We start from the raw sequence: 19,675 nt of genomic DNA on the forward strand, positions 1-19,675 counted from the left end.
AACATCAAACTCTCTAAGATTAATAACAACCAAATCTGCATGTAGTTTGACACTATCTACTACTACAGGACATGATCTCACTATCGTATTTACTGTGATAATACCCCCAGCAGGCATAGATACATATATATCACAACTTAATGCCTTTATATTACCATGAACATGTGATGCAAAATCATGTGATATGAATGAACATGTGGATCCAGGATCAATAAGAGCATGTGCATCATAATCACGAATAGAAAGTATACCAGTAACAATTTCAGGTGCTACAAATGCTTCATTTCTAGTAGTAGCAAATACTCTAGCTTGTGCTTGAGGTTGACCAATATGTTCTGATGGTGTTGCTGAAATAGTTAAACCTCCTCTACGACCTCTTCCTCTGCCTCTGCCTGAACCAACTGGGATATTTTCACCAACACTACTCTGACCCACTGTATAAGATTCTCCAACATTATTTCTTCTCATAGGATAATCTCTAGAATAATGTCCTGGCCTATTACAAGTGAAACATACTACTGGTCTAAGTCCCCAACGTTCTCCAATATGTCTCCCGTTGCACATAGGACAAACAGGAGCAAACCCTCTACTGGCCAAAACTTGTCCTCCCTCAAGTCTGGATGAATTGTATCCACCTCTGCTATAAGGTACTGTGGAGGATCTACTAGACTGACCACCAAACCCTCATCCACGATAACTACTCCTTTGTGAATTAGAGCCTTTGAACAAAGAAATACTAATCTGTCTTGGAGGATCACTATAAGTACCAATATTTTTATTCTTTTTAGCTTCCATAGTATTCCTTTCAAATGATGTTTCTTCAGCTCTAAAAGCAGCTTCAATTGAGGCATTGTAATTCTGAGGTTTCACTGCCATTTTTCACGAATGTCAAGCCTCAAACCCATCTAAAATTTCTTCCTTTTAAGTTCTTCTATGGCTATTTCTTCTGTGCATACTTAGATAATCTCATAAATTGAACTTCATACTCTGCAACTGACATATCATTCTGCTTCAACTGAAGAAATTCAAGCTTCTTTTTGTCTCTATAAATTTCTGGAGTCTAGTTCTCAGCAAATTCCCTTAAGAAATCATTCCAAATCAAAGTCATTGGTCGATCTCTGCTTCTTAAAACTGTTTCCCACCAATCAAGTGCATCTTTTTCTATTAAAGACACTGTATATAGAAGCCTCTATTCTGATGTGCAATTAAATCTATCCAACACCCTTTTTATATTTCGTAACCATTCTTCAGCCTCAGTAGGATCAGTAGTACCCTAAAAAACATTAGCACCTTGTTTCCTAACCCTTTCATAATTCTTATATATCATGGCCTCTTGTGGTTGAGCCTGAGGTGCCGGTGCTTGTTGTCGAGCTACTCTTTGCATCAGAAAATCCATAAACTGTTCTATAATATTTTTGTACATTCGATTGTGCAGCATTTTCATGACCATGCATAGACTCTAATGACTTATTTGGGCCAGCTGCGTGTTCTCCTTGTCCCTCCATCTATATATATGAAATGCAAACACTCAATCAAGTTCAAAGAACATATGTCATATGCTTAATGATGTTCAACATGAATCTACTCCCAATGAATCTAATCCCTGCTCTGATACCACTAAATGTCACACCCCCGTTACATGCTAACCAACAGACATTAGCGAGGTAGCATACAAGCGTCGTAGACTATATACTACATGTATCAATATGCAGATTGTTAAGAATCAAGACATAAGGTTATTAACATATAAACATATGCTTATACTTAAACATATAAACATATGCTTATACTTAAACATCATTTAACATGTATTCAAAACATCTTCTTATGCCATACAAGGCACACTTCCATATACATCACATGACTCAAGATACAAAATGCATCGGAGGAGACTCCACAAACCGGCCCAACTCGATAGAATCGCTAAAAGCTAGACTTCGGATACAACCAACGGATGCACTACTATTTACAAACCTAAAAAGAAAAATTTTGGAGAGGGGTGAGCCTATAGCTCAGTAAATAAATAATCAACATAATCTATATCATATACACTTAATACAATTTCTACCCAATCACATAACTTATCATGATTCATAATTTAGGCATAAATTCATACCATTCTACTCAATTCATTACAACTATCATAAAAAAAATACAATTCAACAATTATGGTTAGTTCTCACAGCTCGTGGATCCCCTTTAATGTGCTGCTCCACCTCATCCTCACCTATCGCACACGTAAGCTGCTCCGCCTCATCCTCAGATTACACACTTTTATAGCCTCTCTAGGCTTTAGCCTCCCAAGGCTTTACATATATATTTTCTTTTTCACAGGGAAATCCACCATTCACATGCACATATGCACTTAACATCACAATTCAATCATTTCACTTATATCATATTGAAGCAATAACAATTGTTCCACTCAACACCAATCACTTCCATCTTATTTATTCAAACATAACAAAATATTAAGCAAACACAACCATTCGCAGAACATTTGATTAAACATATGAATATGGCAAATATTAACTATTTACTTACTCAAAATACACTTATTCCTTCAGCATAGAAGAACCTCCTTTCTCCACAACTTCCTTTCCAGGCCTTTGAGTTCCTGTTAACACATTCATCAATTCACATTTCATGCACATTCCAAATATTCATGTAAATGCTAGTTCTAATGCATTACAAGATCATCCTCTCTTTAATTTATAGGTCTAACTCTTCCTCTAAGCCTCTTAATTACTGTATTAATATCATATAAACATGTTCCATCTAGCTATATACCAATTTAACTCAAATTAACATCAAATAAATTGCATAAAACTAATCTCCAACATCTCTGTTTTGTAGAAAAAATTTAGTACCAAAGTATATTTATTACTGGGCAAAATTGGCTTAATAAAAAATTCTCGTATTAAATAGACATATACTTTTATGTGTCTAGTTTCATCTCTAAGAAGAATTACTCAATTCTTACTTCTATAGATTTAATTATTCCCAAATTACTGAGCAAGGGTCATACAGCTAGTTGTACCCGAGCAGCAATCTGTTTGCTCAATTTAAGCAATCAAAATGGCAAATTAGCAAAATCACAAAACTACAAAGTTATAGAGGACTCTTCAAAATTTCCATAGACAGCAATTAAGCTTAATTTGGAATTATATAACGTATGTTATGCCCAAAATACAGAACATCAAGGTTGCTGGAATTTTGACAGTTTTCTGTCTTGACATACTTAAACTTAAATCAAGCTTAATCTCTATGCAATCATTCAATACTCTACTAATTCATGATAATCCGACCTTTAATTAATCAATGAAAGCATCAATTGAAGTTTTCTCAATTTATAATCAAGAACCCTAATGACAAATTAATAATACTCAAGTAACAACTCACCAATTTCAGGTTTTGGGTTGCTAATATGCTTAAATCCTTTAGCATTAGCTTGGCTCCTTCAATAGTTGGTAAAATCCTATCTTAATCTTAAGTTTTTCTAGGTATTTCACTCCTTTCTCTTTGAACGGGTTGTCGAAGCCCTTCAAAATAAAGTACTGATTTTCTTAAACTAATTTGTAGAAAAAGTGAAACCAGGTCGAATCCCAAGAGAACTAATGTGAATAGCTTCTCAAAGTAAAATAAAAGGGGGGGTTTTGAATGTTTGAATCAAAATTATAAATAGGTAGAAAATAATGAAGGCTGAATATTAAAGAAAATAAAAATCAATCTTAACAAATTTCCAATTCAAGAGTGCTAATTCTATCCAATTGTAATCATGATCATAGGCTAAAATATCAATTCTTCTATTCAAGTACTTAGTCTACTTATTCGAAAAAGCTTCAACAAGTGTAATTCTCCTAATATAATTGACTCGAACCCAACATCCAAATCAAAACTTACCATTAGTCAACTGGGCACGATAGCATTCCATATCAACTTAATGATAGCATTAAGAATAATGAGCATGACTAAACCAACATTAATTTAATTGAGATAACTGCAATTGAAATAACCTTGTTCCTTTATTTCCCTAGAGCCTATCATGCAAGCTATGTAATTCGAATAAGCCGTAATCACACACACATGAGCCAGCTCCTTGCTACTTGTGTCAATCGTTCATGACAATTACGGATCACAAACTCAAAGTTTAGCAATAGAAAAATCAATATCAAAGTTGAGTCATCAGTTCAATCAATATCAATAATTCATAAATAATAAGAACAAGAAATAAAGAATACTTGAATTAAAGAAGAATTCTGTTAAGCTCAAAGCCTCACAAAATCACAATTGGAATTTATTCACTCTTGAATTAGAAACTAAAACTTAGCCACTCATGGTGGAGTAAGAATTCACAAGAATTGTAGAGAGTAGAAGAAGAATATGAATATGAATCAATTAAAGGTACTTCTAGCCGTCCTTATATAGGAAGTAAAACCCTAAACCCTAATAGAATCCTTATCAAAAAAAAATAAGCTTCCTATTTAATCTTATCCCTACAAGAAAGGATAAGATTAAAAGTGATCTAAATAAATTAAAACCCTAAATACATGAAAGTTCTATTAATCCAACACTTCCAAAAATAGAGCAGATTAACTAGGGATAGGTCCACCACAATGAAAACTCTGAAAATTTCGAAGCTCTCCTTAGCATCTTTTAACAGCTCATGGGGTGCAAGGCGTGGTCACGCCTTGTCGATGAGTCTTCTGATAGATTTGCGGGAGCTTATGGGTCAAGGCGTGGTAACGCCTTGTCGACAGTGATCTTCTGTGCAGATTTTTGCACTTCCTCCAAAAGACTTGGTTTCTGATAAATGATGACTTAAAACATGTCTTTAGGCTGGATTTTGCTCCATCCTTGGTATTTCATCACCTAAGTCGGAATAAACATAATTTTCATAATTAAGTACATTATTCAACCAAATCGCAAGGAAATTAAATACAATAAATTTAACTATTTGTGACCTATCAAAGTCCCCCACACCTAATTTATGCTTGTCCTCAAGCATACCTCAATTCAACATACCAATTCTCCTTTTAACCTTCCTTTCATCTCTTTCAATCTCCTCAAATACCAAATAAATTAAACATACATTAATGACCTGAATAATAATGACAATCAAGAGATTAGCATTCATAGGATAAATTTTGTAAAAAGAACAAGTATCTCAATAATTCATCAAAATCAAAGCAACAAGACTTAACACCCTCACATGGTTTCACTCAATACTCTCAAAGTGTTTAGGGTGCATTTACTCTCAGAATCAAAATAAAGCATGTTATTACCATAAGCTTGCTAATGAATCAAGTCTCCACCACTACACATGAATTAGATGCAAAAATCAGAGGGACTTTACAAGGGTTGTAAGGGGGCATAGGAAAGGGTGTGATAAAGGAAGAGCTGAGATGTTTCATAATCAAGACAAAAAGATTAGATTCTTGCATGATAACTTATGCCACATCCATGAAACATACTACAAAAACTTTGAGATTTATTCCCACATTTTATATTAGCACTAAAAATCTTGGAGAAATAACATGTAATAATTCAATTCAATATATTTGATGAATACTTCTCCAATTATCCTCTTTCATGAAAGGAATAAATATCAACTTTCTTTTCTCACTTTTTCTTTTCTTTTCTTTCCCTCTTTTTTTTTCTTTTCCTCTTTTTTTTTTTGTTTTGTCTCTTCTTTTTTGTTTCATTTGTACCATGCAACACTTCCTTTCTTGTCTTGACAAGGGTAGAAAAATAGAGATAGCAAACGAAAGGTCTTGGGTTAAACAACATGTGTTAAAAAAAAAAAAAGGAAAATAGGAAATAGGCTCAAAGTGGCTAACTAAAAGAGAAATCAATAGGGTAGGTGTTTTAAGAGTCTAAGAATAGGTTAATCCTAATTGCCCCTATCATATTAAAGCATCAATCCATAAATGTGATCTCAACAAGAATTCAGAAGCAAGTTCTAGAATAATTATACTAGTTTGATAACACTCATCAAAAACAATCAGAGCAAAATATAATGAACTGCTCTAAGGCTCAAAAGCTCACTTGAATGTTTACATTTGTATCAAGTCTTGTGCATTTTTCAATCAATAAACTAATAAGATACCTTCGGATAGTTTTAAAGAAACACTAATCATGCTAATCCCCTTTCATGCATTGAAATTCAAATAAAAAATGTATTTCTAACTTACATGGTATTCCAGGTTATCAAAATAAAACTCAAGGTTGCAAAAGAAGAATTAGAACATGTGAATTAAAGCATACCTAATTATAAGCATAAAAAAAAATATTTTTAAAAAGAAAAGGAAATCATGTAATTATCATATTCCTCCCCCAGACCTAAACTATACATTGTCCTCAATGTATGAAAAAGAAAATGGCTCATAAAAGAAATGAAAAGAAATATAAAACTCCCCTGATTTGCGAGCCACTTGGGTGGAGTAGTCTATGGTGATGGAGGGCAGGGGGGTTGAACTCCCCAGTGTTTCATTAAGGCGTCTAAATTTCTCTCCATCTTTGAAATTTGTCGTTCCATCTTGTTCAATCGAGCTTCAAAATCTGGTTCAGTGGAACCCTCTGGATCGCGAGGACTGCTTGCTGGGCAAGATCGTTTCCTAGATCTTGGAGGATCACCTTGACCGTGCGAAGAAGGCCGTTGGAAAGAGTACGCGCCATTATGCTCCATAAGTTAGTATTATCTAGATCAAGCAATTGAAGGCGAACAGCCAAATGAGTAATTAAAAATCCTAAGCATAAATGCTTTTTACGAGTTAGCACAAATTTGAACTGTGAAGCCAACCAAAAATCCAAATTGATTGTGTTATTATGCAACATGGACCAAATAAAATAAAGTTCAGCTTTTGTACATATATTGGCTGTGTCTTTTCTACCAGAAAAGCTGAATGCTAAAAATCATTGTATGTAAACCCATTCAGGTTTATTAAGATACCCACCTTTGGAGTTGCTAGGATCGTAATGCATTGGGTCAGAAGATATGGTCTTCCAAAGTTTTGACTGATCAAAATTATCGACAAAATCTATGGCAGAGCTCTTGTATTGACTGGTTAGAGAAAATGCAAGGTCAATAAATCCTAGGGCCAAATTGAATTCAGTAATGGATTGCTTAAATTCTTTGCCTAGGAGTCTATATCGCACAACCCTAGGAGTATCAAATGTGAAATTCTTTGGTGTCTCGAACTGAAAGGTTGTGTAAAATTCTCTAATCAATTCAACAAATGTGGGGTATCTAACAGTCACTAAGGCTTTCCACCACATACTAGCTATCAATGTATCAAAATCCTGTTTAATATCCAATGTCTCAAGAGAATGGGTATCGACATACTTACCTGGGTAAATCACTCGCGTTTGTACATCGGCGTACCTATCCTTTCTTGCTTTAGTAGTGAATTTCAAAAATCCAGTCAGTTCATCTTCTGATGGTGGTAGGACAGCTTTCCCTTTCCCTAGGTGAGTTCGCCTAAATGAGATTATTCTGCTGTTCCGAGCGGTTGCCGTTGCTTTTTCTGGACGAACTCTCGCGTCGCAATGGGCGGGACTGTGGTTTCACCAATGTCGGGCGAGACTGTCGCGTTAGGCTCTCGAGGTGTCGTCTCCGTAGGTGTATCTGCGTTGTTAGGGTTTGGTAGTGAGGGGCTGCAGTCGTGTCGCCGGAATTGGAGGATGTCGCTTTACTTCGCCGGTGAGTGGAGGTTCTCTTTCGGGCGGTGGTCTTAAGGCGTAACATGATCAGTTTGTGAGTAGTCGTTTTTACTACACAAAAGAAGAAAAGAAAATAAAGGGAAGCAATACGACTTGTTGGGGACTCTTCGCACTGTTTCTTTTTTTTTTTTTTGGAAATAAATAAAAATATAAAAATAATAATAAAAATGAAAAAATAAAATAATAAAATAAAATAATATAAAATAATATAAAAAAATTTTAAAAATTTTAAAAATTTTTAAAAAAAATTGGATAGAAGATTATGTGAAGTAAGGCGTGGTCATGCCTTACAAGAAGCGAGCTTCTGTAATTTTTGGTGCAGTTTTTCAAAACAAAACAGAAGACAGCTTGGAACAAGGCGTGGTCACGCCTTGTAAGGAGCGAGCTTCTGTAATTTTTTTGGTGCAGTTTTCTTCAAAACAAAACAGAAGACAGTTTGGAACAAGGCGTGGTCAATCCTTGTAAGAAGCGAGCTTCTGTAATTTTTTTTTTGTGGAAACAAGGAGTGGTTACGCCTTATCCAAATTTTTGCCTCCTGCCAAAAAAAAATTAGAAAATAAAATAAAATAAATGAATAAAAATAAAAAGTAAATAAATAAATAAATAAGACATTTGGGTTGCCTCCCAATAGCACAATTCGTTTAACGTCGTTTTGCTCGACAGAGTGAGGGAACGTCTTAGTCATCTGGATAAGTGGGGTAATCCAGGGGAAAATTATCGAGACATGGAACAGTTTCACCCTCTTAGAATATTTTCAATCTATGACCATTTACTTTGAAAATTTTGTTCAAATCCAAGCTTCTAATTTCCACTGCACCATAGGGAAACGCATTAGTAACAACAAATGGACCGAGCCATCGAGAACGAAACTTACCAGGCATAAGCTTTAATCGAGAATTATATAACAATACTTTTTTACCAATATTAAATTGTTTCCTTATAAGAGTATTGTCGTGGAGTAATTTGGACTTCTCTTTGTAAATTCTCGAATTCTCATATGCATCTAATCGCAACTCCTCTAATTCTTACAATTGTAGTAGCCTTGACATTCCTGCTTTATCCATGTTCATGTTGCATTGCCGAACTGCCCAATAGGCCTTATGCTCAATTTCTACCGGTAAGTGACATGCTTTTTCGAAGACTAACCGATAAGGGGACATTCCTATGGGAGCTTTATAAGCTGTGCGGTATGCCTAAAGAGCATCATCTAAACGAAGGCTCCAATCCTTTCTTCCTGGATTCACCGTTTTTTCCAAGATGGATTTGACTTCTCTATTGGAAACTTCGGCTTGTCCATTGCTTTGAGGATGATATGCGGTGGCTGTTCTATGATTTACTCCATACTTCTTCATCAAAGCTACAACTGATCTATTGTAAAAATGAGTTCCCTGGTCACTGACGATTGCTTTTGGAATTCCAAACCTGTTAAAGATGTTAGCCTTGATAAAAACTGCAACAGTTTGAGAATCATCAGTTCTGGTGGCTTTAGCTTCCACCCATTTTGATACATAATCTACCGCCAAAAGTATATATGAAAAACCACAAGAAAAGGGTAGAGGACCCATAAAATCGATCCCCCACACATCAAATATTTCACAGATGAGAATCGAAACTTGAGGCATTTCATTCTTTCGAGTTAGTGCTCCTACTTTTTGACATCTCTCACAACTTTTGCAAAATTGATATGCATCTTTAAACAAAGTTTCCCAATATAAACCACAATATAAGATTTTTCTCTCAGTCCGTCTAGGTCCAAAGTGTCCGCCACATGCATAATCATGGTTAAAGGTTAAAATAGATTGGAATTCATTTTCAAGCACACATCTCCTAATCACTTGATCGGAACAAAATTTCCATAAGAAGGGTTCATCCCAAACATAATACTTAGATTCACTCTTTATCTTTGCCTTCCTAGACTTACTAAGACAATAAGGTAGATTTCTTGTAACTAAGTAATTTACCATGTCTGCGTACCAAGGAATCATACCTTTGAGTTGGAACAAATGTTCATCAGGAAAATTGTTATTGAAGGGTAGGTCATCTTCTTCCCTTATCAACCTACTCAAATGGTCTGCAACAGAATTTTCCACTCCTTTTCTATCTTTGATGTTTAAGTAAAATTCTTGAAGAAGCAAAATCCACCGAATTAGCCTTGGTTTTGATTCTTTCTTTGCTAAAAGATACTTCAAACCTGCATGATCAGAATACACAATAACTTTAGAACCAAGCACATAAGATCGAAATTTATCTAAAGCAAAGACAATTGATAAAAGCTCCTTTTTTGTCGTGGAGTAATTGCATTGTGCGGAATTTAACGTCCTAGAAGCATAATAGATGACATGACTTTTCTTCTCAATCCGCTGCCCTAGAATTGCTCCCACTGCATAATTGCTTGCGTCGCACATGATTTCAAAATGCAAATCCCATCTAGGTGGTTGAATAATAGGTGTGCTTGTCAATAAATCTTTGAGTTTTACGAATGCCTCTCTGCATTCTTTCCCAAACTCAAATTGAACTTCTTTTTGCAGTAGATTTGTCAATGGCAAAGCGATCTTGGAAATATCCTTGATAAATCTGCGATAAAATCCTGCATGTCCTAGAAAAGAACGCACTTCCCTAACATTAGTAGGGTATGGTAAGTTTGCAATTATGTCTACTTTTGCCTTATCAACTTCTATACCCTTAGAGGAGACCACATGCCCTAATACAATACCTTGGGTGACCATAAAATGACATTTCTCATAATTTAAAACCAAGTTTGTTTCTATACATCTCCTTAAAACTTTCATTAAATTTTCTAAGCATTCATCAAATGAATCCCTATACACAGTAAAGTCATCCATAAACACTTCGATGCATTTCTCAATATATTCAGAAAAAATACTCATCATGCATCTTTGAAACGTACCTGGAGCATTACAGAAACCAATAGGCATTCGCCTATAAGCATAGGTTCCGAAAGGACAAGTGAACGTTATTTTTTCTTGATCTTCCTGTGCGATAGGAATTTGATAGAATCCTGAAAAACCATCAAGAAAACAGAAGAAAGATTTTCCCGCTAATCGTTCTAACATTTGATCAATGAAAGGTAGGGGAAAATGATCTTTTCTAGTTACTTGATTAAGCTTCCTGAAATCTATACACATTCTCCAACCATTTTGCACACACATTGGTAGAAGTTTATTGTTTGAGTTCCTTACCACAGTCATTCCAGTTTTCTTAGGGACAACATGAATTGGACTTACCCATTTACTGTCTGAAATTAGGTAGATTATACCTGCATCTAATAGCTTGAGTATCTCTTTCATGACAACTTCTTTCATGGTTGGGTTTAGTCTCCTTTGTGGTTCCCTTGATGGTTTAGCATCATCTTCTATCCTGTGCATGCAAATTGATGGACTAATGCCTTTTATGTCAGCCAACGTCCAACCAATTGCAACCTTATATTCCTTCAAAGCTTCAATCAATCTTCTTTCCTGTTTCATTGTTAGTCCTTTTGAGATGATAACAGGCAATGTTTCCTTGTCGCCTAAATACACGTATTTTAAGTGATCCGGCAAGGTTTTCAGCTCTAGTTTTGGTGCCTGCACAATAGAAGGTAACATCTTGTCATTAGTATTAGAGATTTCAGCATTGAGATTTGTGGGTTCAGATATTATTGCTGAGAATAGTTCTTCTACACCAATCTCATAATCATTTTCTTCAAAGTTGGAATTTTCATCTAATTCCTGTTCGTGACCAACACTTTCTTCTGCAAAAACTTCCTGTACAATTGGGTCAATTACATCAATATGGCAAAGAGAATGTACGTCATTAGGGTATTTAATTGCATCGAAAATATTAAATTTAACAATCTCTCCATCAAACTCTACGGAGAGAGTACCCTCATCTACATTAATCTTTATCTTGGCAGTTTTCATGGATGGTCATCCTAACAAAATCGAAGCTGATTTTGATGAAGAATTACCATCCATTTCCAAAATGTAGAAGTCGACAGGAAATATGAGCTTATTAACCTGCACCGAAACATCTTCAACAGCTCCAAGGGGATGAATGAAAGAACGATCAACTAATTGAATCACTACACCAATTTTTTGCAAGTCATTTAGTTTTAAATCTTGATAAATAGAAAATGGCATGACATTAATGGAAGCTCCCTAATCTAACATGGCATGCTCAATTTTTGTATTACCAATTACACAAGGTAATGAAAACATACCTAGATCTTTGCATTTCTCTGGTATATTCTTTTACAACATTGCCGACACGTTCCTACTTACCACTACTTTCTCCTTTTCCTTCATTCTTCTTTTATCGGTGCACAATTCCTTGAAGAACTTTGCATATTTAGGAATTTGTTTGATAGCATCCAATAATGGGATATTTATCTCCACCTTTCTAAATGTATCCAAGATCTCCTTTTCTTGCTCATCTTCTTTTGGTTTCGCTAATCTGCTAGGAAAAGGAGGCAATGGAGTGTGAGATGAAAGAGATACGGGAGGATCAAATTTTACCCTATGTGATGCCTTAGAGGAAACTTCTTCTTCATTTTCCTTGCTTAGTTCACTTCCCTTAAGTGGAATCAAGCCTGAAGGAAACTCTTTTCCACTTCTTAGAGAAATTGCACTAACGTTCTCCTTTGGATTTATTTCTGGTTGCAAAGGTAGTTTTCCAGAATTTTGGGCTTCCAATTTACTAACTGACGTAGCCAATTGAGTTATTTGATTGCCTAAATTCTGAATGCTTGACCTTGTTTCCTGTTGAAATTGAAGATTATTGTTAGCAAGGTTTTTAACAATATCTTCCAAAGACATACCTGAATTTGGAGCTTGAGGTTGTCTATTGAAATTCTGTTGAGGATATTTCTGTTATCCTCCTTGGTTCCCATAGCTCAAATTCGGGTGATCTCTCCATCCAGGATTGTAATGATTGGAAAAGGGGTCATACTTCCTTTGAGGTTGACTAGTAAATCCGCCTAGAGCATTAGCTTCTTGCATGGAGTCTTGTTGCAATGATGGACACATATCAGTGGGATGTCCTTGCAGTGAACATATTCCATAAACTTTTGCCATTTGCAATTGCCCTACAGCCATTTGACGAACCAAAGCAGTTAAATCAGAAATTTGATTTTCAAGATTTTTAGTACTTACCTCATTAACTCGCCTTGTAGCTCTATCAGCTCTTGTACCAAATTGCTGAGAATTTTTGGCCATGTTTGAAATTAATTGCTTGGCTTCTTCAGGCGTTTTATCTACCAAAGCTCCCCCACTTGCTGCATCAATCATGCTCCTATCCATTGGTAATAATCCTTCATAGAAATATTGGATTAGGAGTTGCGGAGAGATTTGATGATGTGGGCATTTAGCACACAGTTGCTTGAACCTTTCACAATATTCATACAACGTTTCTCTAGTGAACTGTGTTATGCCACAAATTTCTTTTCTGATGTTGGCAGTTCTTGTTGCAGGGAAGAATTTGTCTAAGAACAATCTTTTCATCTCATTCCATGTTATTATTGATCCAGAGGGTAGATAATAGAGCCAATCTTTTGCTTTATCCTTCAAGGAAAAGTGAAAAGCTCTAAGATTTATTTGCTCTTCGGTTACACCATGTGGCTTCATTCCGGAGCATACAATATGGAATTCTTTCAAGTGTTTATGAGAATCTTCACCTGCACATCCACGAAAAGAAGGTAGTAAATGAATTAAACCATATTTTAATTCAAAATCAACTGCAATATTAGGAAATGTAATGCATAAAGGTTGTTGATTTAAATCTGGTGCAGCTAGCTCTTTGAGAGTTCTGTTCGCCATGTTTTCTGTAACTTCTTGAAAAATAGATGTGTCGCCAATAGCTAAATCTATTTCCAACTCCTCTATGAGACAACTTTTTCTTTGCTTAGTCTCCTTTCTTAATCGGCACGCTGTCTTCTCAATTTCAGGATTAAACTGCAAATCAATATCTTGAGAAGAACGAGTCATAAACAAATAATTTAAACAATGAGAAACTAAAATAGGCTCCCCGGCAACGACGCCAAATTTGAACGGGTTGTCGAAGCCCTTCAAAATAAATTACTGATTTTCTTAAACTAATTTGTAGAAAAAGTGAAACCAGGTCGAATCCCAAGAGAACCAATGTGAATAGCTTCTCAAAGTAAAATAAAAGGGGGGTTTTTGAATGTTTGAATCAAAATTATAAATAGGCAGAAAATAATGAAGGCTGAATATTAAAGTAAATAAAAATCAATCTTAACAAATTTCCAATTCAAGAGTGCTAATTCCATCCAATTGTAATCATGATCATAGGCTAAAATATCAATTCTTCTATTCAAGTACTTAGTCTACTTATTCAAAAAAGCCGCAACAAGTGTAATTCTCCTAATATAATTGACTCGAACCCAACATCCAAATCAAAACTTACCATCAGTCAACTAGGCACGATAGCGTTCCATATCAACTTAATGATAGCATTAAGAATAATGAGAATGACTAAACCAACATTAATTTAATTGAGATAACTGCAATTGAAATAACATTGTTCCTTTATTTCCCTAGAGCCTATCATGCAAGCTATGTAATTCAAATAAGCCGTAATCATACACACATAAGCCAGCTCCTTGCTACTTATGTCAATCGTTCATGACAATTACGGATCACAAACTCAAAGTTTAGCAATAGAAAAATCAATATCAAAGTTGATTCGTCAGTTCAATCAATATCAATAATTCATAAATAATAAGAACAAGAAATAAAGAATACTTGAATTAAAGAAGAATTCTGTTAAGCTCAAAGCCTCACAAAATCACAATTGGAATTTATTCACTCTTGAATTAGAAACTAAAAACTTAGCCACTCATGGTGGAGTGAGAATTCACAAGAATTGCAGAGAGTAGAATATGAATATGAATCAATTAAAGGTACTTCCAGCCGTCCTTATATAGGAAGTAAAACCCTAAACCCTAATAGAATCCTTATCAAAAAGAAATAAGCTTCCTATTTAATCTTATCCCTACAAGAAAGGATAAGATTAAAAGTGATCTAAATAAATTAAAATCCTAAATACATGGAAGAAAGTTCTATTAATCCAACACTTCCAAAAGTAGAGGAGATTAACTAGGGATAGGTCCACCACAATGAAAACTCTGAAAATTTCGAAGCTCTCCTTAGCATCTTTTAACAGCTCATGGGGTGCAAGGCGTGGTCACGCCTTGTTGAAAGTAGTCTTCTGCACAGATTTCTATGGAGCTTATGGGCTGTAAGGCGTGGTAACGCCTTGTCGATAGTGATCTTCTGTGCAAATTTCTGCACTTCCTCCAAAAGACTTGGTTTTTGATAAATGATGACTTAAAACATGTCTTTAAGCTGGATTTTGCTCCATCCTTGATATTTCATCACCCAAGTCAGAATAAACATAATTTCCATAACTAAGTACATTATTCAACCAAATCGCAAGGAAATTAAATACAATAAATATAACTATTTGTGACCTATCACTCTTGTTCCAAATTTTGAGTTTTTGGCTATGTACGAATTTTAGAGAAATGAGGAGGTAAAATGAGCTTGTTCATGGTTCCAATTTCCAAGATTCATCTATCAATGCCACCACCTACTTAAACTATACATAGGTACTAACTTTTAATTGTGTCTTTTAAGTCCAATCTATTTATCCAACCTTCAACTATTAGTTCAATTAAGTCTTAAGGCTTAATACACATAACCCAAGTACTTAATCAACTTATCTAAGTTAATAATCTAATATCATACTTCTTATTCTCTACTTATAATTAATATATATCTATTCTCATAAAATAAAAATATTATTAATATACCATCATATGTCTAATGATTAAATGTAAATGCACATAACATGTATGATGAAAAAATGCAGGCGTTACAAATACATTCTACACAAGAACATAAAGACAAAGCAGATAAGCTTTAAGGTAAAAATACTAATTATCATTCAATTTTTAACTTCAATTTCAACTTCAACTTTTTAATTCTTTACATCAAAATTCGTACTAGCCTTATATATGCCTTAAAAAATCCTAAATCTTAACTAATAAGGATTTAAATCTGATCTAGGATAAATATAACCTTCCTAACTAAAAGAGATTACTTAAACAAAGTCCTAATTATGTTAAATACATGTGTGGCTACCCAAAATAAGCCATAAAACCCTAGTTTACATAAGTCATATAGATGAGCCTCAAAACATAAGCCAAGTTAGGTCCAAGTCTTCATATGCTCAAATTCAGCTTTTCTAGTCTTTTTAAGCCTAATTAGAATCATTCAAGCCCAATAAACTAAATTAGATTAATGAGCCTTGAACTTAAATCTAATTCTTCAAGCCTTGATTTGTCCTTAGCCCAAATGTCTTGGATAAGCTCATTGACTTGCAATTTAAATCAAACTAGGACTCCTAGTTAAATTAGAATTCCTAGTTGAATTAGGATTCCTTTCATTGCTTGAACTCCTAATATCATCGAGACTCCGTGCAGGACTAGCATTCCTAGTTAAGTTAGGACTCCTTGTTTGAATAGGATTCCTTGAGTTAGTAGGATTTGCATCATCAAGGCTCCTTATTGGAGTAGGATTCATTGTGCTAGTTTCGTTCATATCAGTCATTTTCCAAATGATCATAGAGGAATCTTTTAGAGGAAAGAGGGAATACCGAGAATCACAGTAGGCCCAAATGTTATAATTCAGGATTTACACCATTAGAATCTTTATCCTTCCTTGTTCCTCTAGGCATAAGGACTATTGATAACGCAAGGAATCATAGGAATGCAATTAATAAGCTTGACCGATGGCATTGGGGCTTAGCTTGATGATCAAGCAGGAGAGACGTAAATCCAAGCGCATAAGGGAGAAATCAAGTTGTTTTCAATTAATCCAAGCGTAATACAAGTCAAAATTTAATTTGATGTTTGCAATACATATAATGAATTAATTTAGGTCAGAGTGTTTTTAGGTAGGCCCACCCAAATTTACCCTTATTTTTATTAAGCTCGCTCATAAAACTTAAGACTACGGGAGTTATTGCCTAGTCAACTCCTCTCTTGTTCTTGATTTGATTTTAGTTTATTAATCTTTATTTATTCATTCATATTTAGCTTCTAGTCTCTTCTTATTATGGAATGAGGGATTTCGCACTATAAAATCGCATGCAACCGAATACTTGAGGCTAATGAGCACATTATTTCAGTTTTCTACCTTGTAGGAAATCAAGTTATGGGTTCTTTCAAGAAATTTGTGGACTTATCAACACTCGTGCTAGCGAGCATAGACTTATCCCTCATGTCCTTCCTTTCTCTTGTGTTTTTCTTCTACGCTTGTGTTTAAATCAATTCGATTTTATCATTACGCTTATTCGTATGAAAAAGAACAAAGAACATGTGATTTCTTTCCTTATCAGATATGAAATCCTACCTATATTCTTATTCTTTTTGTTGATTTTGTGTCTCTCTTTCTAATCTCTATCTAGTATGCTGGTTTAATTTTATATGGGGAGCATAAATACGAGTATTGAGTGAAAGCGCGTGGAAGCGAAAATCAGAAGCACTAATCCAATGATTCGAGGAATGTGAAGAAAGAAAATTAGTTGATCATGTACTGATATCATTCTCCGAATGGTTGCAGAGGAATCTTTTAGAGGAAAGAGGGAACACCGAGAATGGAGACATGCGCACAAATTTTGACTAAGGATTTGCACCATTAGGATCTCCATCCTTCCTTCTTCCTCTAAGCACGAGGACTCCTATAAAGGGAGTTGTTGAATATTGATTATTTTGGAGTTAAATTCTCTTATTTTATTCTTTATGAACTTGGTAAATTTATTAAGTGAAGGCTTAGTATTTTACAAATGTAGTTTAATCTAAACTTTTGTTTACATTAAACAGCTTTTAATTCATTATAATTAAGGTTTGTAAGTACAAATTATTTTAGGGTCTCGTTGCGAGTTAAAGTTTCTTTGCTTGATTAGGTAAACGATACTTGGTAAAGACATTAACAATGAATACGGGTTTGGCACAAGTTAGCCATGTTCGTATCAACCAGCCTAGGAAAGGGCATGGAAAGCTTGAAGACGATGGATAAGAATTGCCAGATCAAGGCCGGATAGAAAAAGCTAAGGATCTTGAAGAATATGGACATAGAGAGCAAGATCAAGTCCAATGGGCCAAGGATCCAAAAGCCTTACCACAAGGACTTATTACTAGATCAAGAGCTAAGGAGTATCAAGAGGCCTTAACAAAGCATATCCAAGGATTAGCATTCCACATGTGGGCAGACCAAGAAGATTATTTGAGACAAGATAGTATGGATCAAATCTCTTTTAATATATTACAAGTCCAAGCTCAAGATGGGCTAGTTCTACAAGCCACAGTTGGGCTTTAGTTTAAGCTTATTATTTGGGCCTATTTAGCTTACACTTAAATAAAGCCCATGTGCATGATTTGTTTTTAGATTAAGATTTTCTTTAGTTGCTATGGGCAGCTACTTATTTATTTTAGCTTAATTAGGAATTATCTTTAGTTATCTTTTAATTAGGAAGATTATCTCTATCCTTTTGAGATATGTTTCCTAAGCAAGCTAGGATTAGTGTTTTTTTAGGCTTATAAAACCTAAAACGAATTCCTTTGTAGATTTCAACTTATCAATAATATTTCAAGTAATTTTCCTTTCAAAATTGTTGCTTTGAACCTTGTATTCTTGAATGAGTGCAATCAAACTTATCAAAGGAATTGATCTATCCTTTGTGGCGTCCATAGATTTGGGTTTATAGGCCTTAGTTTCCTTTAGGTTTTAATCTAAAGATCATCTCTTTCGATTTGTTCTTAGCTTTCCTTGGGCAAATATACTGAATTGCTAAGGGGTTTTCTAGCTTGTCAATCACGGGTTCATATAACCAAATGGTTCGTGGTTTCAATCCTTAGAGGTTACTTATCACTATGATTCCTTATGTCAATCCTTGTGTCATCAGAAGTCATCGTGCCTAGAGGAATAAGGAATGATGGAAATTCCAATGGTCATTCCTGCCTTGAAATGAAAGGATTTCCATTTCAATATTCCCTATGTTTCCATTTTGCCTTCTAGGTCCTCTTTCATCTCGTCCTCCATAACCTCTCCCAAATCTATCCCAAACCAAGTTAGAACCTCGCTCCTCTTCTTCATAGTCATCCTTATAGTAATCATCATGATATGTATGCCTTGACTTCCTTTGATTGTTGTTGAAGTGACTAGGCTACCCTCTTTAGAAATTTGACTCCACTCGCTCAAGTCTTTCATCCATGTTGTTAAACCTTAGATTTAGGAATTTTAAGGTCCCTTGAATGGATTTCATATAGAGTTTGAGATCCACCTCTTGTGGCTCATCATTCAAGATCCATTTATCCATACTTTGAAACATGATTCAAATCTGTAAAACAAAGATCAAAACAAAATCTCACCCACTCCCTTGCTAGTTTACATTAAAAAATAGTTTAAACACTCGTATTTCACGAAATTTGTCTCTTTCCCTCTTTTTTTCCCGTATTATGGGGTTGTTTGCTAATATTTATAAATATATCCCTCTACAAAGGTTGTTTTCTCACATTAAAAAATTTACCCTTCTACGAGACTGTTCTCTTAGACTCGCAATTACACTATTTTTACGAGATTGTTTTCTCAAATTCATAAATATACACGTTTTTACGGGGTTATTTTCTTATATTGATAAATATACCACTTCCACGTGGTCGTTTTCTCATATTAAATTATTAGCACTATTATGGGGTTGTTTCCTCAAATTTATAAATATACACATTTTACGTGTTATTTTCTAATATTGACAAATATACTCCTTTTTACGGGGTTATTTTATCATATTACAAAAATAACCTACTTAAGTTGTTTTCTTATACTCACAAATATACTATAATTATGGGGTTATTTTCTACGATTGATAAATATCC

General features: G+C 34.7%; 1 protein-coding gene across 1 annotated transcript; it reads right to left on the bottom strand.

Annotated features, from left to right (window-relative positions):
• Positions 1-8,915: 8,915 nt before the first annotated feature.
• Positions 8,916-12,536, bottom strand: LOC112534948. Its single transcript, XM_048372326.1, has 4 exons — positions 11,991-12,536; positions 10,506-11,486; positions 9,526-10,403; positions 8,916-9,390 (listed from the first exon to the last, which is right to left on the bottom strand). Exons 1-4 carry the CDS (start codon positions 12,534-12,536, stop codon positions 8,916-8,918), a joined length of 2,880 nt encoding a protein of 959 aa, XP_048228283.1.
• Between the last annotated feature and the right edge of the window lie 7,139 nt (positions 12,537-19,675).

The sequence above is a fragment of the Ricinus communis genome, chromosome 3, assembly GCF_019578655.1.
Source record: "Ricinus communis isolate WT05 ecotype wild-type chromosome 3, ASM1957865v1, whole genome shotgun sequence".
Classification (NCBI taxonomy): Eukaryota; Viridiplantae; Streptophyta; class Magnoliopsida; order Malpighiales; family Euphorbiaceae; genus Ricinus; species Ricinus communis.

Excerpts from the sequence above, each read along its gene's own strand:
- LOC112534948 (XM_048372326.1), bottom strand. The coding sequence starts at position 12,536 with ATGTCTTTGGAAGATATTGTTAAAAACCTTGCTAACAATAATCTTCAA. Across the intron at positions 11,487-11,990 it reads AAGTAGTGGTAAGTAGGAAC|GAAGTTTTTGCAGAAGAAAG; the intron begins GTGTCGGCAATG and ends CCAATTGTACAG. Across the intron at positions 10,404-10,505 it reads GCTTAGAAAATTTAATGAAA|GGTATAGAAGTTGATAAGGC; the intron begins GTTTTAAGGAGA and ends GTCTCCTCTAAG.